The sequence below is a fragment of the Cardiocondyla obscurior genome, linkage group LG10 (assembly GCF_019399895.1).
Source record: "Cardiocondyla obscurior isolate alpha-2009 linkage group LG10, Cobs3.1, whole genome shotgun sequence".
NCBI lineage: Eukaryota > Metazoa > Arthropoda > Insecta > Hymenoptera > Formicidae > Cardiocondyla > Cardiocondyla obscurior.
The window spans coordinates 3,449,484-3,474,390 of NC_091873.1; the positions used below are offsets into that span (position 1 = coordinate 3,449,484).

Sequence of the window (24,907 nt, forward strand, 5' to 3'; positions counted from 1 at the left end):
AAGAATTCAATAAGAGGTGTAAAATAATCTTCAGTTCGTTCTACGATAATTACTATCTATAATAAATACTAATGAAACAAAGATATGACATTGTAACAAAAAACAAATATATTTATTTATTTCATTCTATTTTTTTACATGAATTGAAAAATATTTTACCCAATCGTAAATTTATCCAGTTTTCTTTGGACGTACGAAAACGCGTTTATGCTTTTGTCTGCGCCTAGCAATTTCCATTTCATGTAATTTTGCATACACTTCGTTAAATATTTCATTTTGATCCTCTTGAGGAATAGTTTCCCTAGGATAAAAAAAATTCCAATTAGAACCATTTTAAAAACGCAAAGTACTACAGAAATATATTTTCTTTTCTTACCGGTATTTTTTCATTAAATCATACTTCTCCCAAGGCTTCGCTACCGCTTGGGCTTTTTTAAGGCGTTTTTCAGAAGACAGAGACTCGAGCTCTGATATACCTTTCATTTCTTGTTGTTCCCATTTCTCCAACCATGGACGCGGATTGAGCTTTATTTTGATCTTATTTACAGGTACTGATGCACCTTCTGGTAAATATTCCCTTTCCATGTCGAAGGGGAAGGTACTATATTCCGCTGGCGCATCTCGCAAATATCGAAGATGTGGATCCAATCTCTTCTCAAGTCTGAAAATTTATTTCAAATGGTATTGTCAACAAAAAAAAAATTATTTTATTATTATTTTATACAGGGTGTCTGAAATAAAATGTCAAAACATAAAACATTTTAATTTTTTTCTTAATAATGTTCGCGAATTTTACAAACCTATACATTTTTGTCTCCAATTCTAATTCCTTACTCAGTTTTATGATTTGATATTTTATTTTGGACACCCTGTTTATTATATTATATTAAAATAATAAAAAAAAATAACCATTCACCTAATGCACTCTATTGTATGTATTGCAGGATCATATAATTCGAAAATTATTTCAATTCCCTGGTTATCAACGACGTTTCTCAACAAACATGTGGCTCTCAATCCTGTTCCTCCTCTCTCAATGCATATGCCAACAAATTTGTTGACCTTTTTAGGAGCATGTGGCTCAGAATAAGTCACAGCCAATATAGAACCTACATAAAATTCAGGTATGGCTATATGTGTGCGCCTAGCCAACATATCCATGCGCTCCAGTTTTTCTCGAAGTGCGTTGCGATACTTAGGGTCTGGATCGGGTAGAAATTCCGGGTAAGTAAATCGGTATCTACCTAGGATTTCTTTCTGCCGTTCAGTGTTTTGTTGTGCGTCACTTTGTGACTCCTGTACTAAATCTTGAGTGGGCATAGAGGAATTTCCTCTAACTGCATGGCCTAAAAAACAAAGTATATGATCGTAATAATTAAAGTTCTTACGAAAAGCAATAATTATCACATATAAACAATCGGTTAGGAACAATATTAATCTGATATAACTTACGTAGTGTTTTTACTGCTTGTAATCCGCCACACCCACGAGAGAAAATTCTTGAAATCACAACCATTGTGTTAACTCTCTATTATTAGTTTTATTACGTTCATATAAGCTCTTTTTAAAAACAACTCTCTCGTGTCGCGGAGAATTCACGAGTGCTCAAAAGCAAAAGAGTGACCTGGCGACATGTAGCGACATGTTCGCAAAACTCGTGCTCTCTGTCGATATGCAACTGGGTCGACATCTTCCGACTGCGGTGCAGAATTAAAACCGCAATTTGAGTCGTTCTCCCATGGAGGTAGGAATGCATAAGAATATATGGAAGGAGTCCGGACTCCGGAGTACGACATGTGTTACGCACCACGCTAGACTTAAATTCCTGCTTTCACCTTCGACTATAAATTTGAGTGAGATTTCTTTCGTAGTTCTGTAATTACGCAAGTAAAAATATACAGAAGCCGACTATACGCGAGTAGACGCCGCGGAGATTTACGTGGAGGTTCTTTGAGGTTATACGAAACCAAAATGAAACGATCGCGAAAGGACGAGGACGACGAGGAGCATTATCGTAAGCGCAGGGATCACAAAAGTTCGAGGCGCGGTGACGAGCGCAGGAGTTCAAGGCGGGATGACGATCACCGCGGCGACGAGCACAGGAGTTCCAGGCGAAATGACGGTCACCGCGGCTCTAGACGCGACGATAATTACCGCAGCAGTCGGCGCGAAAACCACAGGGATCGCAGGTATAATGACGATCGTGGCGATTCCAGGTATAACGACGAGGCCGATGACAGACGGAAATCAGAACCGCGGGAGGAGATTGGCAGCAGATATTACGGGGAGCCGGACAAACCGCGGGAAAACCCGGAGGAAGCTAAGCAGAAGCGAACAGTTGGCATGCTGACCTCCAGGACCGGAGGTGCATATATCCCACCTGCCAAACTGCGTATGCTCCAGGCGGAGATCACTGACAAGTCGGGTGCCGCTTATCAGCGTATTGCGTGGGAGGCTTTAAAGAAATCCATCCACGGATATATTAATAAAGTCAACACCAGCAACATCGGGATCATCACCCGGGAACTGCTGCAAGAGAACATCGTTCGCGGTAGAGGTCTATTGGCACGATCCGTTATTCAGGCGCAAGCTGCATCCCTGACTTTTACTCCAGTTTATGCCGCGCTGACGGCCATAATCAATTACAAGTTTCCCAATATAGGCGAGCTAGTACTGAAACGACTCGTCCTGCAGTTTAAACGTGGATTTAAAAGGAACGATAAACCTTTGTGTATATCCTCGGGAACTTTCATAGCCCACTTGGTGAACCAGCGGGTGGCCTACGAGATTATCGCCCTGGAGATTTTGACTCTGCTGCTGGAAACGCCAACGGACGACTCCGTCGAGGTAGCCATAGCCTTTTTGAAAGAATGCGGCATGAAACTCACGGAGGTGTCGCGAAGAGGCATCGAGGCCATTTTCGAAATGCTGAGGAACATCTTGCACGAGGGTCAATTAGATAAGCGAGTTCAGTACATGATAGAAGTTATGTTTCAAATCAGAAAGGACGGCTTTAAAGATCACGAAGCCGTGCCGGAAGAGCTCGACCTCGTGGAGGAAAAAGATCAAATCACGCATTTGATAAGATTGGACGACGAGATGGACGCGCAAGACATATTAAACGTGTTCAAGTTCGACGCCGACTATCTCGCTTCCGAAGAAAAATACAAAGAGCTGTGCAAGGAGATTCTTGGGTCAGACGTTAGCGACTCAGAAGACGATGACGAAGACGGAGAGGAAGACAGTTCTGACAACGATACGGAACAGACCGAGGGGAAGGAAAGCGTGATAACCGACAATACCGAGACAAATTTAACCGCGCTCCGTCGAACTATATATCTAACAATACATTCCTCGCTTGATTTTGAAGAGTGTGCACATAAACTCATGAAGATGCAATTGAAACCTGGACAGGAAATCGAACTGTGCCACATGTTCTTGGATTGTTGCGCGGAGATGCGGACATACGAGAAATTTTTCGGCCTCCTGGCCGGTCGATTCTGCGCTATCAATAAAATATACGTGACGCCGTTTGAGCAGATTTTCAAGGATTCTTATCACACGATCCACCGCCTCGATACCAACAAACTCCGGAACGTATCCAAGTTTTTCGCCCATTTGTTGTTTACAGATTCTATATCGTGGAGCGTTCTATCGTGCATCCAACTGAACGAAGAGGATACGACGAGTTCCAGTAGAATCTTTATCAAAATTCTGTTTCAAGAGCTTTCTGAGTACATGGGTTTGGCGAAGCTGAACGAACGGGTTAAAGACGTAACGTTGCAAGAAGTGTTTGAAGGACTCTTTCCCAGAGACGACCCGAGGAAGACGCGCTTTGCAATCAACTTTTTTACGTCAATCGGCTTGGGCGGTTTAACAGACGACTTGAGAGAACACTTGAAGAAATTAAAAATAAAGCAGCATTAATTCTGCAAGGTAATATATCTTCTCTTGTTAATTTTTTACACGTTATTAAATTAAATCTTATTTTACATGAGATTTTCACAAATTTAAGGTTGGAAAAGCACCGAAGGAAATTATTTCTTTGAGCGCACACAGCTTCGTTTTACAACGAATATGCAATGTGTAACGCAAGTTTACGAGACCACCAGCTCATCATCTAGTTCGACGACAAACGATTCTTTTTTTTCATCGTTAGAAAATAAAGTTTCAGCAAAGAGGAAAAATAAGAGAAAAGTACAACTTAACGAAAAGAAACTTAAAGATACAAAATTAGAAAAAGAAAAGCAAGACGTCGAAAAGGGATAAATGAGGCAGTAGTAGGAATTAAGTAACAAAAAATATTTATTTTCTATAATTTTGTAACTTTTAATTAAACTGTTATTGTACATATATGTAAATATTGCATTATATCTTGCGATTTATATTTTACAAATTCCTTAGTCTTAGGTGGACAGGAACAATAAACGAAGATACAATATTTATTCTACTCTGTATTCCATTTATTAAGTAAGTAATTAAGGTAAGATTGACATTAAGTTTCTTAATTTTTTTTTGCTTAGTGATCTAAAAAAAATTACAAAATGTTATATCATATTAAAATGGTTAAAGAAATTAATGTAGCTTTACTAACGAGTTAATTACATCTATTATAATGATCTCTTGTAATATTAAGGCAGCAAGTTAACAGTAAAAAAAAGACTTATCTATTTTAACACTTTGACTACTTGTAGTTTAAAAGTTAAAAATTTTAGTTTAAACTCAGCAATATTTCGACAATATTATTTATTTTAAAAATAATTTGTTTAGATACAATTTAATAATGTTCTGTTAATAATTTATCTTGATCTTTGACAAATAAGTTTCTTTAATTTTAACATATCTGATGAAATATTTAATTTATGTTAAATAAAATATTCACCTTTTTTTACGTACTATTAACATAGAGCAGAAAAGAGAATTTTACAAAAATGGAACGGTAGAGAAATGTAAGATTAAATAAGTGTTAATTTCTATCAGAGTTGGGAACGTTACTTAAAAAAAGTAACGCGTTATCGTTACCGTTATCGGCTACTGTTGTGGTTACGAGTGCGAGTCGTTCGAATACTTCGAATACTTTGATCACATCGAGAATGAAAAACATTAAACATAACCTAACATAACTCGTGAACCGCCTATCTTAAAAAATATTAAATAAAGCAAAGAAAAGTAATATGGTTATCGATTAATGATTCTTCATTACGTATGTAACATTGTTAGATTCAAAAAATGGAAAATATTAATGTTAATTGGCGTGTGTGCTCTTGTTTCAAGAGTAAACGTTATTTTGCAAAGTTTATATCCTTCTATAACGCAACTGACGGAGCTACCCAAGTGTCCAGCGTGTTATGGAGTTTCTGCGTGCCATGACATTCATAAAATAGATCTTATATGGGATGACATTAATGCGATAATCTCCCACTTGTTCGGCGTGAAAAATGTATTCTTTGGAACGTACAACCAAACGAAAGTGGTGCTAAAAAAGCTGGCACACTCTTCCGAGTTAGAAGCATTTGACATTACATTGTGTGACATACTTCATTTGGGATATCCCTGCTCGGTTTTCATTCCATTAGACAGATATACGGCACAGTTTTATGATCTGATCAGAAAAGCGATTACATCCGATTTTTCTAAGGATGACACAAGTCGCTTAAGACTTTGTCCAACATTAAGCCATTTAGACGATCTGTTTTATAATGTTCATCTTAATAATAAACATATCAATCCTACACAGTATCTAATTAATCTCTGGACATTAGTTTCCATTAATCCAGAGCCATTAATTCTTCAGGTAAATTGCAAAAGCTTACTAGAATTATATTTTATTAAATTATAAGGATTATTAGTTGATTATATTGGATGATGTTAAATTTTTGAATGGTAATATATTAAATACTATTATATCCCTTAATTCCTTTCAGATATTACCTGCTGAAAATGGATGGCCTGTGCCAAAATATTATGGAGCTTGTGGTCGAATTATTGTAGAAGAATATGTAGGGCTGCCACTTGCTGATTATTATGATAAATCTTGGATTCAAAGAATAAAAATAGCTTCAAGTCTTTTAAATGCTGCTTACATGTTTACATTCAAAGATAAAAATTTTGGTTTTTATTTAACGGATGTATCAGCTGATAATATTGCGGTTGATAATGAAAATGTAGCAAAATTTATTGATTTGGAGAATATTATTATTGTTGATAAAAATGTTTCTCAAGAAGGTAATAAAAAAATTTTTATTTTTAAAATATTGAAAAAATAAACAGTGAATATTATATCTTATGCTGTTAATTTGTAGATGAACCAAAAGGATGGCAGAAAATACATAAAAATACTATGCATTTCGATTTTCCAAATTTAAATTGCTTTTCATATTCTGCTGAAGATATTTGTAATCATTATCTAAGCGATCACAATTATTATGCAATCTGTCAGGTACTTGCAGCTTTATTTATACATTATTATAATTTGATGTATATACTGTTTTATATTCTGCATGTTAATTCATTACATATTTGTTAAAAAATTATGGTTGCAGCTTCTATTAAATGCAGAAAATCAAAATCCATTTTTTGGGGAATTTCTTCACGATATACCTACTAATATTGAACAGCAGTATCCAGATATTCAATATTTACTACGACAATGTGCTATTCCTGATTCTAAGAATTCTAGAATATTTTTTGGGCAGCAGCTCAAGATACTGTTAGATACGATTTTAAAAGAATATCTCAACGTAATGCAACATGAAATAAGTTAAGTTGTGCTGGCAGCATAAAAAATTTTTATACATGTATTAAGCTTTTATATGTTATATGAATTTATAATTGTAAATTTTATATAAAAATAATATATAAATTATAATTATAAAATTGAAAACAGAAATAATCTTTCAAAATTATTTTCAGTTAAAATGCTAGATATTTTATTTCAATAAAATGTATTATTTACAATAAAAATTACATTATTTACGTTGTAATAAAAAATTTCGCTATACGGTAATATTAAATATCTAAAATTCAATATGATTCGTCGTCACTTAATTGTAAATATCTTACAGTTTCATTTTCGCACATATCGGATATTTAGATAATAAATTATGGTACAATTGTAAATACAAGATAAATATAAATATTATCACGACCGTACATGAGCACAGCTTTGTTATTACTTTATCGTAAAAAAAAAAAAAAATTAGAAACTAACTCGAGAAAAATATTGCGTCCGGCAGTCTTATTAATGTCATGTCAAGATTTATTTTTCAAAAGTTTCTGCAGTGACAGTCAATATAAGTCTAATTTTTTGTATTGTCAGTTTGTTGTATCGACAATTTTCTAACTTTTTCCTTTAATAATGCAATCTCATCTTGTAATTTTTGAATAGTATCATCTTTAACGCAACTATCTTTTTGTAAATTTACAATGGTATCTTTTAATCCATTTATTATCACATCTTTATCATCGTCAATATCTTGCAAAAGTTGATTTGTCGATGGTCGTTTAGTTGGATCTTTTTGCACTAATTGCTTGATTATTTGTGCCTAAATAAAATTACACATTCATAAATTAAGTTTAATTTAAAAAATAATATAAATGTAATATATTTTTGCATGTGACATTCGAAATAATAAAAATTGCAATATATTTTTAACTCACCCATTTGTGATGTGTGAGACATTCTGGCATTTTACCACATTTTAAGGAACGAATAATAGAACTTAATTCCATTTGAGTTTTTATTGGAATTAAAAGTTCAACGAGAACGATTCCTATACTGTAGATATCACTCTGCAATATAAAAATATAAAATATATTACAATATGTTTTTTATTTATTCGAAGACGTTTTTTTTTAATTACTTTTGGGTCACATTTTCCTTGTAGTTGTTCCGGTGCCGCATACATATGAGTGCCAACTACAGAATGCTCAGTTCCTATTTTTAATGGACAAGCCAACCCAAAATCACCTAATTGAATTTGAAGTCGTCCAGATGTTGAAATAAATATATTGCTTGGCTAAAGGTATAAAAATATTTTATTTTACTTTGGATATTGTACTGTGACGTTGATTAAGACATTACTGCACATTACCTTTATATCGTGATGTACAATTTTTTGAGAATGCATATAATCGACTCCATAAAGAATCTGTTGAAATATTGCTCTAGCTATTGGTTCAGGTGTGACGCTTATTTTATCACGTAGCCATTTTTCGAGTGTTTGTTCACATAAGGCCATTTGAATGTATAAAGTCACATACAGTCGATTCTATTGACGTAAAATTTATTAAATATTATAGTTTTAATATTTAGAGTCTATATTTTAAAACAAAAATTATATATATTTTATCTTTATTATTTACTTACTTTATTCGAAGTATACATGCATATTTTTTGATTAGAGGAATCTTCATGCGAATAGCTATTACTAGTATCTGTATGTACAATTATTTGATTAGAATTTTCATTACTTTTACTATTTTGGAAAGATACTACGTCTGAACTAGTATCTGTGTCTATAACTTTTTTATCTAAATTTTCATTGCTCTTGCTATTTTGAAAAGATACATCTGAACTGGATTCTTCAATGCATTCTTCTTCATTACTTTTCTCATTTATTCTTTCTTCTGTAATGTTGAGTGACGAATTAGATTCTTTAAATCTTGTACTAATATTGTGATTATTAATTTCACTATTATTAAGCTTATATATCTTACTTTGCCTTTTTGTTTCTTTATTCATACTGCATGTATCAATTGTAGAAGATATTTCAGTTTCGAGCAACTTATTTTGACTATTGTGATGTATTTTAGAGGTAAGATTCGAACTATTTTTGTTGTTAAACGAATCTTCAAATTCCAAATTGTGTGACTTTGATTGTTTTCTTTCGTGCTTTGACGTATATGATTCACGATTTGTGGATGACACTCTCGAATTATAGGATGGCAATGTTTCAATCCAAGCCGCGTGATAGGAAACGATATTAGTATGATTTAATTTAGCCAATGTTCTTACTTCATTCAGTTGCTTATGTATAATCTCTATTTGATCGGCGGGCATAGCTATTTTTTTAATTGCATATTCACTACCGTCAAGACGATGTCGAGCTTTATAAACTTCGCCGAAACCACCACGGGCAATAAAACTTATTTCTTGAAATTCTTCATGATAACGCAATCGTATTAGCGTCGGTAGAGATCTGCAAGTAATAATAATGTTAATTACAATATTACAAGATCAGGAAGAGCACCTTAAATAAAATACTGTAATACTTTGGTATGAACAAAAGACTGTCACTTTCGGGCTCACCACGAGCAGCTGAAAACATTCGACACAAAGCGTGTTGATACTTTCCTCTTAGCATTTTAAATTCTACTACATTATAGGTATTAGAAATTAATTTCATCTCGTGTAGTTTCTCACAGATAGCTGTAAAATAAATGTTTTTATTGGCAAAAATATTTCTACATATGAGTAATAGTATTTAAAAAAAAGAATTAATTACCATTAAATAATTTTTCACTACGAGCTTGATCCTGTTCTATTGCATCACATAATTGTTGTAGGAGTGATTCAATTAAAACGGTAGTAACTTGCAAGTCTTGTACTTTTTTTTTTGCTGGAGTAATTTTTTTATTGCTCTCATCTTTACTATTATTAAGGCAAAACGTTGATTTATTGTCGCTATCTGTTCCTAAATGGATCAAAATTCCAAAAAACATGTTCAATATGTATCACAAATATATTTTATTCGCGCAATGGGTAATTATTTTTTGTTTTATTTCTCATTATTAAATTAATTTTTATAAAAATAATGCAATATGCGATATGATAAATAATAAAATATTTTAAAAATTAAAAATAAATTTAATCTAAATAGATCTTTTGCAAACATTTTTTTTTTTTCAAATAAATTAACTACTTTATAAGAAATTAAATACCGTAAACTTGTTATACATGTTTTTTTTCAACTTTTTTTCAAATTTTATAAAGAAATAGTGTACAGATGTGGAATAAATTATTTTGAAAGGCAAATTCGAACGTTAAAGTCACATTTTGTGGGGGGTATTGTTACTTTGTATATTCCAAATAAAGCGCCAGATTATCGATGTTACCTTGGTCGAACGTGGTTATGGTGGTCAGAGTATTCCAAGGATGTTCCGTCTGCTCCGTATTCTCCGTCATTCCACGTTCGGCATTGAGCTCCGGTTCCTTTTCCACAGGTTCCATATCGTCGAGCCATACGAGAGCAGACTGATTAGACGATCTAACTGCTCCAAGGAGTCTGAGGTTCCACCTGTCGAACTGTATACACTGTAAACGATTAACGAGGAACGTGCACGTACATGTTTGCGTGCACCTCATACCTTTCCCGAAATTCTGTTACGGACACCACGTTTAGGCAAGGTTCGACCAAACGAGGAGACACCGAAATTCGTGAGCATTGAATCGACGCAGCGCGCGATTCCACAAAACTTGACATTGTGCTGAGATAAGGCGCAAGAAGATCGTTTGTAACGTTCGAACGCTCTAGAACATTCAGTAATCTACTTGTCACGCGCGTTACGACTATATACTTGTCTGTTTTACCATTATTTGTAAGTAGGATCCCTTTACAAGTCAAGCAAGCATTTGGATTTTGTTGAACTTTTTCCTACTCTAGTTCTATAATAGTTGATTCGGTAATTAAATAAAATGTGAGCAAAGTAAAAAAAAAAGAAAGAAAGAAAAAGCTTAATCGATATTTTGTGGATGGAAATTAATTTACTCATAGTCGATACAACATTATAAAATTTTATTCGAAGGAGAAAGTGCGCGTAGAGGATGCGCCGCAGAGAAAGTCGATCTTCGCGACACCTGTCATCGTTTGCGCCATGGTTCGCTCGTTTGCTCTCTCGCGGGCTATCGTTGCCGTAGAAAAGTTTCGCTTTCGTGCGATTGCATTTCAATATGGCGAACCGCGACAAAGGACGCAGAAAGTGGGGAGCATATTCACAAGGTATCTCGGCAAAAATGCTATTATTTCGTGCGCGGACTAACCGAACGGCGTAAGCTGTCGCTGGCATTCTCGCACGCCTAATTTCACGCCGAGTACGCGACCTTCCCTCGCGGTTAGCTCATACTTAACGTGCGAAATTAACCTCACTGCGCCGAGTTAACCTGCAAACGGCGAACGTATATTGCGATGTCGCGTTATTTTATGGCGTTTGGCCGACGCGACGTTTGAACTGATTCCCGCGACGACCTTCGCTCGACCGATTAGCCTCGATGTTTTCGATCTACGCTCGGTTTTTTTGGTAGCATGGCGCTCTCGTTTGTTCTCGTTCGATGAGATACGTTTCGCTTAGTCCCTAAATCGACGCCGTCGTCGAAAGTGTCGTTAATTCGAACGATTTTGCACACTTTTGTAAAAGTTGGTATTTTGCTCTGATTTCTTCGATTTTATTATTATACTGAACGACGGGGAAATAATTTTAGATATGGGACTTTTGAACTATAAGCCAAAAGCGTCAGACGTATAAGTTTGCGGGATTTTTTTTATATGTTCTTGCGGTTGTTTTACAAAGAACTTATTGTAAAACTTAGACTTTATAATTAGCATATAATAATAATTTTCAGAATCAATGACCTCAAAATTAGAAAAAGATAGATTAGCAGGAATACGAGGTGGAGGGAATAGAGCATCTCAGGCGTTATACAGACCAGGAAGTGGCCCTTTACGTAAATCAGGCAGATGTATTAATGCTACTGATGAGTATGATGATGAAAATGGTTCACAAGAGAAATCTAGGATGACTTCCGTCCAGTATCGTTCAAGACATTCGCAACTTAATAAAATTAATCCAATGCAAGATAGTCCACCTCTGTCACAAATTGATAATGTAACTGAAAAATTGGACAATACTCATATTAACTATAGAAATAGCAGCAATAGTGAACTGACACAAAGTTCTGGTAATAATTCTGGTGGAGGAATAAGTAGAAATGATTTAAAAAAGAAAAGTAGGAAACCTGAGCAATTGTTATATGTACCTAAAAAAGTGAAAGAGGCATTGGCTGAACAGGATGGAATTAACAGGTACAGTAATTTTGTATCTCTTTTTGTTTATATAATTTTTATTTGAAATATAAATAGATACAATAATGAAACAATTGTGTTTATTAAATTATTTTATTATAAATTATCAAATTCTGTTAGATCTCCCAGCCATGCTACATGGGAAAGAGAAAGAGAAGAAAGCAATGATCGCGATGAACGTGATTTACATTCTAACCGTAATCATAAAAGTGATCGCAGTCGAGCAAGCAGTCATAGTACACGAGACAATGAAAGTGATGGCAGAAGTAGAGACGATACTAATAAACGATACTCGGGTAATCGTCGACATCGTCATGTCAACGAAAATGAGGAACGTTGGCATTGGCGATCTGATTCACCAGTATCTGGTAGAACATGTACAAATCGAAAGGATAACTCGCGTGAAGTCAGACAGGTCTGTATAGTTTAAAATAATGCGAAACCTGTAACAATAATATATTTTAAAATTATAATACATAAATTTGAATTGTTTAATAATAATAATAAATATTTTTATTATTATTAGGGCTCAGAACCTTTATCTATGACCAATCAAAGCGATTCTAATCGTACGCGAGACACTCGTAGTGTTGAACCTGTTGGGCATTCTGATAAATTTCAAGGCAAACCGCCTTCAGGCAGACGTGGCAATGCAAAAGATAGTTTATCAAAAAATAGCAAATTAGAACTCTTGCCACCACGTTTCCAAAAAAAATATCTTATTGATAATGGATATGCATTACCTAACAATCCAGGAACATCTACAGAGGATTCCTGGAATGGTAGCAGCATTACCTTTCAGGTATTTTATCAGTTTTATTTTATTTGTATGGTTTAGGATTTAGGAGCATTGTATATGATTGTATATATCGTTAGCAGGGTATGTCCAGTTATAATTATCCATCAATACAACATTCGCAAACAATGCAAAATCTACCACCATTTGGATCATTGCCACCTCAATCTAATTGGTCTAATACTATACCAACAAGAAGTAGGGGTAGAGGTAGACTTCGGCCCGAAGAATTTTATGGTACAGCGAGCAGCATATTCAGGCCTGTAACTCCTGAGTCGGCTCCAAGTTCTAGATCTCATACTCCTAGCCAGGAATATATGAATCGGTATAACTACATATCGTTATATCTTATAATCTTTTCTATTTAAGAGATTATATAAACATTCGTGAATATTTTTGTTGGCACATAAAATAATAGGTCTTACGATCGTCGTGGTAGCAATAGTACTATGTACACTAGTATGGAAAGTTTAAGTCGTGCCGATAGTTTAATGATGCCTCCACCGTCGTCAGCATCGCCCGCAACCTCTCAATCAAATTCAAACAGAGGCCATAGATCACCTGAAAATCACCGCAAAGGCGCAACATCGCCAATAGATATTCGCACCACCAACCAGTAATTAAATATTGATATACTTATTTTTTTTTTTTTTTTTATACATTTTTGTGTGCATTTAATAACGAAACATTGTTAATTAAGGCAAAGAACAATTACTAGTAACACCTACGAACATAATTCAAGTCTGGACAAGCAGAATAATCAACAAAACACAAATCTCAGTTCTGTTAAAAGCGAGTCATGTAACAAATCATCTTTTGCCACATCCGACACTTTTGTAAGTACCGAAATTAATAGATTAATTTTTAAAATATTTCTTGAGTGGTATAAATATATAAAATTATATTTTATTTAGGACTGGAGCGAAGAAGTTGAATTGAATGAAAAGTTAGAGCAGGAACATTTGAGCCGTAGTTCGTCCGTATTGAGCATACGGGAAAGTACAAGTGTATTGCGAAGTCAGGCCGTAGGTGAGAGTTATAAGCGACGTAGAAAGAAAAAAACTGACAAACATCGTGATGTCGATCGGTAATTACAACCTTGTATTTTTTTCCTAGTTATCTTATTAATATGTTTTGAAAAAAATAATTACAAATATTGAGAGATTTTTCGTTTAGTAAAATTATTTTAAATTATTTAAGTGGCAATAGCAGAGATAAAGGACGGGGTAACAGTCGTGAACGTCAAAAAAATCAACAGAATAGAGAGAACGATAATTATAATAATAATCAAAAAAATAATAATAGTAGTAGGCGATACGATCATAGAAGGCGTAATATCATTCAGCATAGCCGAGAATCAAGTAAAGACAGAAATTATAGTGTTAGCTACAGAAATTATGAGGAACTTCACAGACGCAGGTATTTATCTCTTTAAGATTATGTATATATGTAATAATTAAATATAAACTTATTAGATATAGATTTTAAATTATATGTAAAAATATTTTATTTTAGAACTGATAGATATTTAGATGAAGATTGGAGAACTGGTAGAAAGATATCAACTTGTGAATCGGACGATGGGAGACAAACTCCTAAAGTTTCCTCTCACAATGCTCCACTTTCGAGCGTGAATTCAAACACAACAGTACGTCGATCTTCTCCAACGGGATATAGTAACGCTCAACCGGGCGTCTTGATTTTGCCTAATGAGACTAATCAGTCGTCTCCCAACCAAACAGCTACAACTTCTCAGCAAAGAACCGGAGTGCAACAACAGAGAACACTCTTTGATCCAAATAATCCATATAAACCTATAGTTATTACTTCACCAGGGAGTAGAGCAGCTGTGCAGAGGTAACACTAATTTCTTTTTATTATTAATTTATTTATTACGATTATTTAAAAGAATTAATAATTTATTATTTTTAAAGGGATAATGACATGCAAGTCTCAAACGTTCCAGTATTTCAATCTAACGTAGGTATTACATCGCCGCATTATTCTTTCCATGGAGCTCAAATGGATGGCATGCCACCACCATACATGAACGACCAAATCGGAAATGTAAGACCTTCATGGTACGAACCATTTTCAGCTAGGTATGTATCAATCAATTATTCTTATGTTAGGTATTATTATATGATTATTATATGATTATTATATGATACTTTACTTTACATTAATACTCTATTTTTGTTTTCGATAGTTTTCATTCAGCAAAGAATCACTGCCTTTTATTGGACATAGAACGAGCCGATTTGGAACTACAATGGATAATAAGTTCTGGTGGTTTTGCCTCGCGTTTGGATCGAGTCTCGTATATACGACATTTCCTTCAACAGAGCTTAAAGATTTTGCTTGAGACTGATATAAAATTCTGCCAGGCGGAAAACGTTGAGCAACATTTTTGGAAGATATTGTTTTATAATCTGATTGAGATGTTACGAAAAGCGATGCCCAAAGAAAACTCGGAAGGACGAGAACGTTATAAGCAGATTATGTTAAATATTATTGACGATGGTACCACTTATTTGGAAAGTTTATTAACTACTCTTGAGACCACGTATCAGTTTAAATTAGACACGTTTCTTGCATCGTCAAATCTACCTAAGGGCCTCGGACTCTTAGGACTGGCCTTAGTTAGTGCTCAAAAGATATTTTTATTTTTGGGTGACTTGGCGAGGTACAGGGAGCAAGCAAATGAAACGAGCAATTACGGAAAATCCAGACAGTTAGTATTTATAATAAATAATTAATAATTTTAAAGATGTAACATATTAAATTTCATGTTTTATGTTTTTTTTTTTTTACACAGGTGGTACTTAAAAGCACAGCAAATAAATCCTAAAAATGGTAGACCTTATAATCAACTTGCCTTATTGGCGCATTATGCGGTATGCTTTCATGAATTGCATTACAATGTATATAATTATATGTTTATATATAATTAAAAAAATTTTTTGTTTCCAGAGACGAAAATTAGACGCTGTGTATTATTATATGAGATCTCTTATGGCGTCCAATCCTTTCCATTCTGCCAGAGAAAGCTTGATAGGACTCTTCGATGAAAATAGAAAAAAGGTAAGAGAACTTGTAAAACGTATTATTAAACCGTTTGTATTTATACTAACGATTAATAATTATATTTTGATTTTCTTTTGTCGCCAGTATCTACATTATGTAAGTAAATTTTGATACTTGGTGTGAATTCTCTAGATGTTTATTTATCATTTATTTAGTCAAGGCTTTTTAATCTGTTTATTATTTTGCTTATTGTATTAGATTTTTAATTTTAAATGCTTCTTGGAGCCTTGATGTTTTCATCAATTTGTGCATTTAAAATCTTTACATTCTATTAACTTTTGACAGCCAATGCGGCGAATTAACGCCTTTTATAATTCATTTAATTAAATTAGAAATATTTTTGCATATATCTGCTATTAGCTAAATATGTTTTTGCATAGCTATGTTTTTGCAGTAATGGCTCATGTAAATGTTAGCTTTAATTAAAAATTAAAAACACTACAATAAGAAAATATGTATAAAATAGTACATACATTAATATATAAAAATTAGTAGCATTGTTTAAACCTTTGGAGAAATTCACCTAAGAACATTAAAATCTGCTAACGATATGCCTGCAGCATTTTTGATATTGCTTGTTTATAAGAATCAACATTTCAAAATTTTCAGAAATGCTTTGCCGTAAATCTAAATTAGAGACTTCTTTTTTTATCTTCATTAGAACTCTGCATATTTCGTTAGCATGCACTTATCATAGACGCGGGAATTTGTACAAATGAGCAATATAAACATTGCCCGAGTAACACTGTATGACTAGCTGACTATACAAAGAGAGTTCCGCTACCATTATCATCTCTAGTTTAGTAGTAAAATTTTCTGTCTTTAATTTGTTTAATACAATTAACAGAATTTTTATAGAAAGCTTTTAATTTCGATATTTATTTAATGTATTACCATAAATAGTTTGGTAGGTAGATCACGAATCAGATTTCCGTCAAAGAATCTGTAAATTAGAGAACGTGGTCGCGGATCATCTTGTATAATGTTATCTAGTGCTCGTATTTCTACATTTATATATACATGGTAGAGATGTGCATATAACGGCAAATGAAATATACACCGATAATTGTAAAGACCGATTTATGTCATGCACTGCATCTGATACACGGTGCATCGTAAAAAATACTGTTTCTCAGTAAATGAAATATTCTTAGTACGAGTCTATCGAACGTAAACGGAAGGAAGAAAGAGAATCGAAGGAGCGTGCGAGGATGAAGGAAAAGGAAGGTGCGAACATCATTGGCGGTGGACTAAGAAGAGAAACGTGGATTCATCCCAGTGACGGTAGACGGGTGCGACGTACAACGAGTGCAACCAACGAAGCAATATTGTCCCACGCAAGCGACTTGGAGGAGTTATCGCAATTAACGAGTGTCGAGGTATATACATTTCTATTTTACCATTGTATGTAACAGCTTTTAAAAGCCGTATCTTACAATTTTTATATTTAGATGAATGTTATTGTCTACCGAGCAGATAGAAAACTCTTTTAAATTTTTTGTTTGATAAGAGATAATTTTATCTATTGCTTTTTTTTTTTGTTAGGTGAATAAACGATTCGTCACTTCGTACCTTCACGTGCACGGTAAACTCATCACTAAAATAGGGTGAGTGCTTTTAATGATTATTATAATAATTTATTTTTTATTTAAAAATTATCGAGCAAAAGCTTGATATATAAATTTATTTGTTCGGTATCTCACCTTTACGTATTTGAATAGCGTGCACATTCTATCGAGCGGAACAAATTGCTGTTTGTATTGTACTTGCATCTTCTAAAGTTTGATAAAATTAATCTATACCTTTAGTTATCCAGTTTTGCACAATACATTTATATATATATATATATATTTTTTTTTAATTTACATTCTCTCGTTGAGTCGTTTATACGTTATAATAATTATTACTTATCTTCTGTTCTTTTTATTTTGATTTTATCAATAATGTTAGGAAACCTCGATAAAGATTATCTTTGCTATTCCAATAAAATTCTAATCGTTAGATAAGAATTGAATAAATGAAGTGTACGCGTTCTAATCTAATGCGTTTAATCTTCCGACACTTTCATAGAAAGTGCAGAATTTGTCATTAGGATTCCGACTATTAATAACGTATTCTCAGCAAAGTAAGATGACCTCTCGCAAATAAATAAATTTTGTTCCTGCAATAAATAACCGGAACAACCCCGGTATCACGATCGAGCTAGAAATGGAGAATCGCTTAAAAATTTGTGGCTGCGCCTCGGCAAGTTTATATAAATTATCGTCGATCTCGTACAAACGGGATATTATTCGCGCCGTTAGAGCGTCGTGGAATTTAATCTAGATCGACTACTAATCCAGAAATATTACGCCATAGAGTCTCCGGATCGCGTTCGGTCGGCTGGCACGGCTCGATTAACAGTTTTCAAGGGGATAAAAAAATAAATTGGGATGGGATATATGCACATTAATAATTGTATAAATCGCATCTCGTGAATATACGAATGAAGAACGAGCTTATGTTGTTCTTTTAACTGCCAAGTTGTAGGTATCTGGAGATCTTTTTTTTAGAGTACATTTATCACGAATTCTTTATTGATTTTTTTATATTTTACTTGAGATTGAGTATTATTTTTAAGTATATTCCTGAAATAGAACTGCGGCATTAGGTTGCTTCTTATTCTTTGTCTCGAAAACTCCAAGTAAATTAGATTTACAATTATATCGACGTTGTACCTAAATTAAAACTAATCACATCATCAATCGCAACGTTTCATTTCGTGAGAGACGTCGAAGGGGGATTGCATGACGGGACGCTATGGGCGAAGAATGCTGCGTGCTTATCTAGAAGGAAAAAAAAAAGATTCATATAAATGAACATGATTATTCGTTTATTCGATTGAATGACCAAGTGCCGGTGCTCGTTCCCGTGACCTCTTAGGAGGTGCCCCGTCGAGCGGTGATCAACCGCGAGCACATCTGCGTCTTCGTATTTTCCCGCGCGTCAGTAAAAATGTTAATTGACAATTGCGTGGCGCCACCAGCGGCCGCGGCGCCGGTGGTCGCGGGGGCGTCGCGGGACAAAATGGCGCGAGAGCGTTCTCGATCGTGCGCGATGGCCTTGCAAGTGCACCTTGCGCGATATCACCGGCAGTTGAGCGACCCCGGCGATGGCTCTTCAGGGACGAAATCGACTCCGCTTCGTAGATTCTCGGCCTACTCGAGCGAGGGGATAGAGCGACGCGATCGGTACCGCCGGTTCAAACCCGTGAGCGGCGATGGAAGTTCGAGGGAGCGCGCGGGAAGAAACGAAGGTATGGAAACGTTGCTCTGGTACTCTGTATATGCGCTAGGGCTGTTGCTCCGCTCTAACGTGGTCTATAATTGGAATCGGTACCGAACCGGTGCCATTGGTTAGGGGCTTGTTAACGACACGGTACGTGCGTGGCATGGGCATACGTACAGATCAGGATGGGTAAGCAAGCGGCGGGCGGTTACGCGAGGAGAGCGGGGGGGGGAGGGGGAGCGGGCAAGATGGGAGACCGCTCAGAGTCGGACGCGGGTAGTAGACGGTCTTGCTGGTTGCTGGCCGCCGTAATGGATTTGGCTCATTACCGGCTGTAGGAGCACCGCGGTACGTCCGGCCCTACCGAGTTATGCCCAAGGTTGCCCTCGTGCAACACGGCCCGTCGCGAACCATTTCCTCTCCATCGTGCTATCGCGCTTTTTCGCCCGCCATTGAACCCTTTCTCGTGCCCTTTCCCACCGCGAGCAGAATTCGAAACTTTTTCGCGACTTTTTCTGTCGCGGCTGAAACATTATTATACGATTCAACGTGTTCTTATTTATTTTTTTGCGATAAGTTTTATATGGACAAAAATGTTCGGTATACGATTACGGATTCAGAATTTTTTATTATTATTATTGGGAATAAAGTGCAAGAGCTGGCTGAATTGTAACAATTTTTTTTTTTCTTAAATTAATTTTTTTTTTAGGAAATAAAAAAATAATTTTTCTTAAATAAAAAAAAAAAATGGTGATATTCTCGGTGAATACATTAATGAATATTATTCATGTTAGGAATGCACATAAATTAAACAGTAATTAATTAGTACTTTCCGTTAATATTTCGACTTTGTACGGTAGAAAAATCTAATCGCATTCCTTTCTAATTATATATACGTCTGTATTATATATTACAAGTAACCAGAGATACCAGATACGATTGAGGGTACGGTGGCGGCGACAGAGTTGAGCACACATTTAGAACACAAGTGCGCTCATCGCGCTGCATGCGCCTGCCCCTGATAGCCGATAATCTCGGGCGATATCTATAAAGCGGACAAATCGCTTATCGTCGATTAATATAGCAGTCCGACGGATTAAATCGCTTTTAACGCCGCCGTATGATCCAGCTTCGGAATTTTTGCGCGACGGGGATCGCGAGGCTCGCGCGCCACGAGGCGGTAATTAAACCTATAAATTGGCAGCGTGAAGGAAGAAGGCAGGAGTCGTTTCATAACACTCGTAAGGCAAGAGAAGTGGTCGCCGGTCGACCGGCGCTTCCACCGTCGTAGGTATAGTAATGGTAGACGAGCGAGGTAGGCTTTCTCGTGGTCCACGCTGCCTCCCGCGAGCGGCGGGAGCGGCAGAAGGGGGTACGGAGGACGCGGGGAGATCAGCGGTGAGATGCGCATACACACCCAGAAACTTAAGTAGTGCGAGTAAGTAAAGCTGCGCTATGAGGCCCCGAGCCCCGGCTGGTAACACACATGGGTTTCCGATGGTCGTTTACCCGCGGCCCTGCGAGTGACGACCCCGCCCGCTTCAAGGGCACCCTTCTCGTCGGATACCGCAGCCTCGCGGACCAGAACCCGACTACCCGGCTATCTTCCTCGGCGCTGCAACGCGCTGTAACGCATCGCGCGTCCACCGTGATCATCTCGATTCCCTGCTGGTTTGTCCCCGATCGGACCCATCCTTCACGAGCTTCTCCGGGAAATTGATCAGCTCTAGGGCATTAGATTTCCGACTTGCTCGCAAGCTAGGCGGTGACGAAATCTCGACGCTTTCGTATCGCTCGACTGAGATTTGGGTTTATCAAGTTGTCTCGCAAATGGGAAAAACACACCTGACGGGAATTAACTCCGCTCCGAAATCTTGTAGATTTTCAGATAGTCATTATCCGTCCTGTATTGCTTTCGCACGTAAACTTTATTTAAACGATGTGCTTCTGACTTTTTGCCACGCGTAATAAAAATTTTAATATTATCTCCGAGCTATTTTGCTTCTCGCGTACGTTTAATGCGCGTCATTTGCATATCTTTCAAATTTTTGTTTGCTCGTTTATAAAATGCTTTGCGCGCGCGCAAGAGAGAAAGAGAGAGTGTGAGATCCGTGGTAATCGATGATTAAATGATGTTCATTCCCGAAGCGTTAAAGCGTCGGGGAACAAGCGTAATGTCGTTCGTCTGCGAGGAGATAGCGGCTATATTAGTATCAGGCTCTGTCATCGACATTCTCGGGCTAATGGCTCATTATGCCGTCGCTTATGTGTCTTTGTATCGCTGGGCAAGGACGATCAGATTATATGATACATTTCATTGGAGAGATTTCTTTCGTAGCCGTTTAACTTCGACCGAGTCCTTTGTCTTCGATCTATCGCGAATCTGCACCGCGATATTCGTCGATTAAATCACTCAATTGCAGTAACATCCGTAATTATCCTAAAAAAATTAATATAATTAATATAACGCGCTCCGTCTATATAGTTTCTAGTCTAATAAAAAACGATGTGATGGCTAATTTAAATTTCTCCTTTTTTCTTGTACTTGAGGAATGTGTACACCCCTAAGTTTAATTAGCTTTTCCTCTCGATTTTTTAAACATCGGAGAATGTAAAGTAAATAGCAAATACATGGTGACGCTGGGAGTAAGCGCAATAAATCTTATCTGCTTGTTATGAAGTAGATATAATAGGAAAGAAAAATCTGCGACTATATGAAAAACGTCCTTGACACTTATGTCGTTTCGCTCGAATTGCAGCCTGTAATTTATGTCGCCGTGTGTTTCCTCCCAGTAGTGCTTAATCAGAGCAGTCCGCGCGCCGTCGCTCGTGTCATTTGCGTGCCATATCATTACTTATAATTAATTCCCGGAGTAAAACGCGCGACGTCGCCGCGGAGTATTTCCGACGTGCTGGAGCGACGCTACGTTCGAGACGACTTCGGACGGTATTATTGCCGGCTAATAAATAATGATAATCGTGTTAATGACAATGATTACCGCATCGATATATATCGGTTGTAATCATTTTTGATACGCGATGATGCATCGACGTCGCTGATTGAGTCATTTAGATTTTGTAATCTAGATAAAGCCCAATAACCCGCGATTACATTTCTATTACGGAACGACGATCGAGGATCCGAACTGCGGACGCGGTCCGTATTCCGAACTGATGTCGCGCCGGATCGATTAATTATGTGTAATCGTCGAATGAAAAATTGACGGAATTTCGTTACCTTGAAGGTATCTATTTATCAGCGTTGCGTATTTTACAGGACGATTTATTATCTTTCCGACATTTATTTATAGCTACGGCTAAATTAATCCTTGCGGTTAGTATAACTTGCGCGCTATTCGCGAATATCGGTACGCAATGGAATTACGCACTATTTCGTTCGGACTTGCATTTTTTTTTTTTTTTTTTGTGAAACTGTGCTTGCCAATGGAAAAAATTGTCTCGCTGCCTGCTTTCTTGTTTCTTCAGGGAAAATGACAATTAAATATTTACTGTAACGTAATTAAAAAAATTTGATTGTCATGCAAAATGTATTTTGTATCGATAATCAAAATAATGAAAAGTTGATTTATTTAAAATTAAATTACCGTGTACACTTTGATTACTGGATTGACAAACTGTACACATAATTTGCCGATCTAATGTAAAATAACTGTCCCTGAAGAAATTAGTCGCGCGGCGTGATTATCTCTCGATCGAAACGACGAAATTGGCTGTGCCGTCGCGAGAGAAGTGAGTTCGATGCGGGAGATAGCTCGATTGAGATTGAGCGGGAGTGGGAATGAAAGGCGGCGGAGAAGAAGAAGAGTCGGAAACTTAATGCTCGTGGTACCGCATCGCCGGCGCGTCGCTGTATCGAGGCGAGGAATGATTATGGTGGTCGGCCCACGCAATCCGCGGGTCATGGACCATGATCTATGGTGCACGGCGGAATGCCCCGTTATGCGCTAAAGTGCAAACTTGTTAGTCATAGAGCTTGTCCGTCGATGTCGATGGGACAACTCGGGCTGCCGAGAGGGCTCCTTAATGTCGGCATCGCATAGCAGGGCTTGCTCGTAGCGTAGGGTGGCGCGGTAAAGGATCCCCGTGAACGTTGGATAGTTCGGTGTAAGCGAGTAGTCGATTATAGCGGTTTCTAGTCTTTAGAAAATCTTGTTTGGAAAGAAAATTAATTTACCAAATAATAATATGCAGCGACATCGTTGTCGATTGGTCCTTAAGTGAACTTGACTCTGAAGAATCCTTGCGCGTCTTCTTAGGTCGTAGCTATGATTACGATCTATGCCCAGATAATTCTCATTCGTGGGAAAATGTCTGTAAAGACCCTGTTATTAGCTTTTTAAATTAACTACCTGTGCCATTTATTGTTTTCGGAGCATAGCGAAGCATCGACGGTAACGCTTATCTCTTCGTTAATACATGCACACTTAATAAACGCACGTGAGATTTCTTCTTCGGTGCGTCATATTCTTAGCATCTATTAAAAAATCGTCAAGTTAATCGACCGATGTCGCTACTTTGGAACTTTCACGGTTTGATCTCAATCGATCCGCCATAAGATTATCATCGTTATCTCGCGATCGGCCGGTTGTAGATACTACTCTTAGTTACCGTGCATTATTCCGAACGAGGTCGTTCGATTTGCCGCGAGAGAGTTGTAAAGCGCGAGCAAGATAAAGAAATCGATGATCACGGAGTTATAAGCAGATCCGATACCATAATGTATCTGGCCAAGTGGCATTAACGCTATACAGATTTACGATTATGCTCGAGTAATATGAAGATTACTGGTTGCTCGCGTCCGTTCATCTTCGTGTCAGTAGCGTCGACATGCCGACGTTACATTAAAAATTGATTTGTACTGAAATAATTTTATACATTGTTTTTTTTTTTTTCCGCTAAATTTTAAAGGTGAGATTTTCTATTGCAAATTAAAAATTTTTTTTTTTTAAATTTAATATTACTAATTTATTTAAAAACTTTGTTAAATTCCATCATAATGAAAGAATTTTGTACAAATTATCAATTAATATTAATGAACTAAAAGTAGCGTAATTGAATGCGGTGGTCGCAGTTGAATCCGAAATAAAATAAAAGAGTTTCAAGTATTCAAGGCAAAGAGGGAAATCAGGTAATTCTAGTTCATTTCCAGTTTTACGCGGTTCAATTTGAAGGAAAACGTTTGAGGCAAATTCTATCTCGCGGGGTTTAATTCAGAATTGTAGAATCGTTGTTTAATCAGATTTCAAATCACGAGGTCCCGTCGAGCACCGGCGAAAACGTGCTTGTGCAAAATTGCACTTCGCTTTGTCACGTTTTTGGTCCCTTGTTCCGCGTCGTTGGCACCGGTAATGATGGCGCGAATAAATACGGACGATTATACTACGTGATGCGGGATGGTAGCGTACCAGCTTGATTTCAGTCGGCGGCTAACGGTCTTTTTCGACGATCGGACCACGAACGAGCGTGTGAGTGCGCCTTGATCCGCGCCGCTGGTCGCGCTCGGAGGTGTCCGATTTCAGCAGCCGCGTTTATCGCTCGCGGCGTGTTGCCGCGATGGGAATAGCGCCTCTTCGGCGTTCTCTACCCTTGGAAGGAAACATCGGATTTACAATCGGGGACTATCAGCGACTGTCGTGTCCCTGTAAAGCCCGATATT

The 24,907-nt window shown here is 36.7% G+C and overlaps 5 protein-coding genes across 13 annotated transcripts in view; 3 read left to right on the forward strand and 2 right to left on the reverse strand.

Annotated features, from left to right (window-relative positions):
- Positions 1–85: 85 nt before the first annotated feature.
- On the reverse strand, positions 86–1,636 carry Mrpl19 (mitochondrial ribosomal protein L19). Its single transcript, XM_070662698.1, has 4 exons — positions 1,453–1,636; positions 917–1,346; positions 377–661; positions 86–301 (listed from the first exon to the last, which is right to left on the reverse strand). The coding sequence occupies exons 1-4, from the start codon at positions 1,514–1,516 to the stop codon at positions 172–174; spliced, it is 909 nt and encodes a 302-aa protein (XP_070518799.1). The 5' UTR covers positions 1,517–1,636; the 3' UTR covers positions 86–171.
- A 99-nt stretch (positions 1,637–1,735) lies between these two features.
- Positions 1,736–4,151, forward strand: LOC139106132 (pre-mRNA-splicing factor CWC22 homolog). Its single transcript, XM_070662691.1, has 2 exons — positions 1,736–3,936; positions 4,016–4,151. Exon 1 carries the CDS (start codon positions 1,972–1,974, stop codon positions 3,925–3,927), a length of 1,956 nt encoding a protein of 651 aa, XP_070518792.1. The 5' UTR covers positions 1,736–1,971; the 3' UTR covers positions 3,928–3,936; positions 4,016–4,151.
- A 787-nt stretch (positions 4,152–4,938) lies between these two features.
- On the forward strand, positions 4,939–7,205 carry LOC139106134 (divergent protein kinase domain 2A). Its single transcript, XM_070662695.1, has 4 exons — positions 4,939–5,794; positions 5,925–6,225; positions 6,303–6,439; positions 6,543–7,205. Exons 1-4 carry the CDS (start codon positions 5,189–5,191, stop codon positions 6,762–6,764), a joined length of 1,266 nt encoding a protein of 421 aa, XP_070518796.1. The 5' UTR covers positions 4,939–5,188; the 3' UTR covers positions 6,765–7,205.
- LOC139106131 (eukaryotic translation initiation factor 2-alpha kinase 1) lies at positions 6,993–10,601 on the reverse strand. 6 transcript variants are annotated; one of them, XM_070662690.1, is made up of 10 exons: positions 10,369–10,600; positions 10,117–10,298; positions 9,507–9,695; positions 9,274–9,430; positions 8,719–9,200; positions 8,369–8,628; positions 8,094–8,270; positions 7,863–8,018; positions 7,660–7,791; positions 6,994–7,544 (listed from the first exon to the last, which is right to left on the reverse strand). In XM_070662690.1, exons 1-10 carry the CDS (start codon positions 10,482–10,484, stop codon positions 7,299–7,301), a joined length of 2,097 nt encoding a protein of 698 aa, XP_070518791.1. In that variant the 5' UTR covers positions 10,485–10,600; the 3' UTR covers positions 6,994–7,298. The 6 variants fall into 6 exon arrangements, with proteins under 6 accessions (XP_070518786.1, XP_070518785.1, XP_070518787.1 ...); XM_070662685.1 differs by having other exon boundaries at positions 6,993–7,544; positions 8,369–9,200; positions 10,117–10,286; positions 10,369–10,601; XM_070662684.1 differs by having other exon boundaries at positions 6,993–7,544; positions 8,369–9,200.
- LOC139106128 (telomerase-binding protein EST1A) overlaps positions 10,575–24,907 on the forward strand; it is a 40,856-nt gene continuing 26,523 nt past the window's right edge. The window contains exons 1-16 of one of the 4 annotated variants that reach the window (XM_070662677.1): positions 10,575–10,599; positions 11,621–12,080; positions 12,201–12,495; positions 12,607–12,882; positions 12,957–13,201; positions 13,295–13,492; positions 13,577–13,712; positions 13,791–13,963; positions 14,077–14,295; positions 14,392–14,733; positions 14,811–14,978; positions 15,086–15,610; positions 15,695–15,773; positions 15,850–15,960; positions 17,118–17,342; positions 17,509–17,570. In XM_070662677.1, coding sequence (XP_070518778.1) covers positions 11,626–12,080; positions 12,201–12,495; positions 12,607–12,882; positions 12,957–13,201; positions 13,295–13,492; positions 13,577–13,712; positions 13,791–13,963; positions 14,077–14,295; positions 14,392–14,733; positions 14,811–14,978; positions 15,086–15,610; positions 15,695–15,773; positions 15,850–15,960; positions 17,118–17,342; positions 17,509–17,570 — 3,509 coding nt within the window. In that variant the 5' untranslated portion in view covers positions 10,575–10,599; positions 11,621–11,625. Of the gene's footprint in view, positions 10,600–10,806; positions 11,001–11,114; positions 11,415–11,620; positions 12,081–12,200; positions 12,496–12,606; positions 12,883–12,956; positions 13,202–13,294; positions 13,493–13,576; positions 13,713–13,790; positions 13,964–14,076; positions 14,296–14,391; positions 14,734–14,810; positions 14,979–15,085; positions 15,611–15,694; positions 15,774–15,849; positions 15,961–17,117; positions 17,343–17,508; positions 17,571–24,907 lie in introns of those variants that run through there. The other 3 variants (XM_070662674.1, XM_070662675.1, XM_070662676.1) reach the window with 3 other exon arrangements.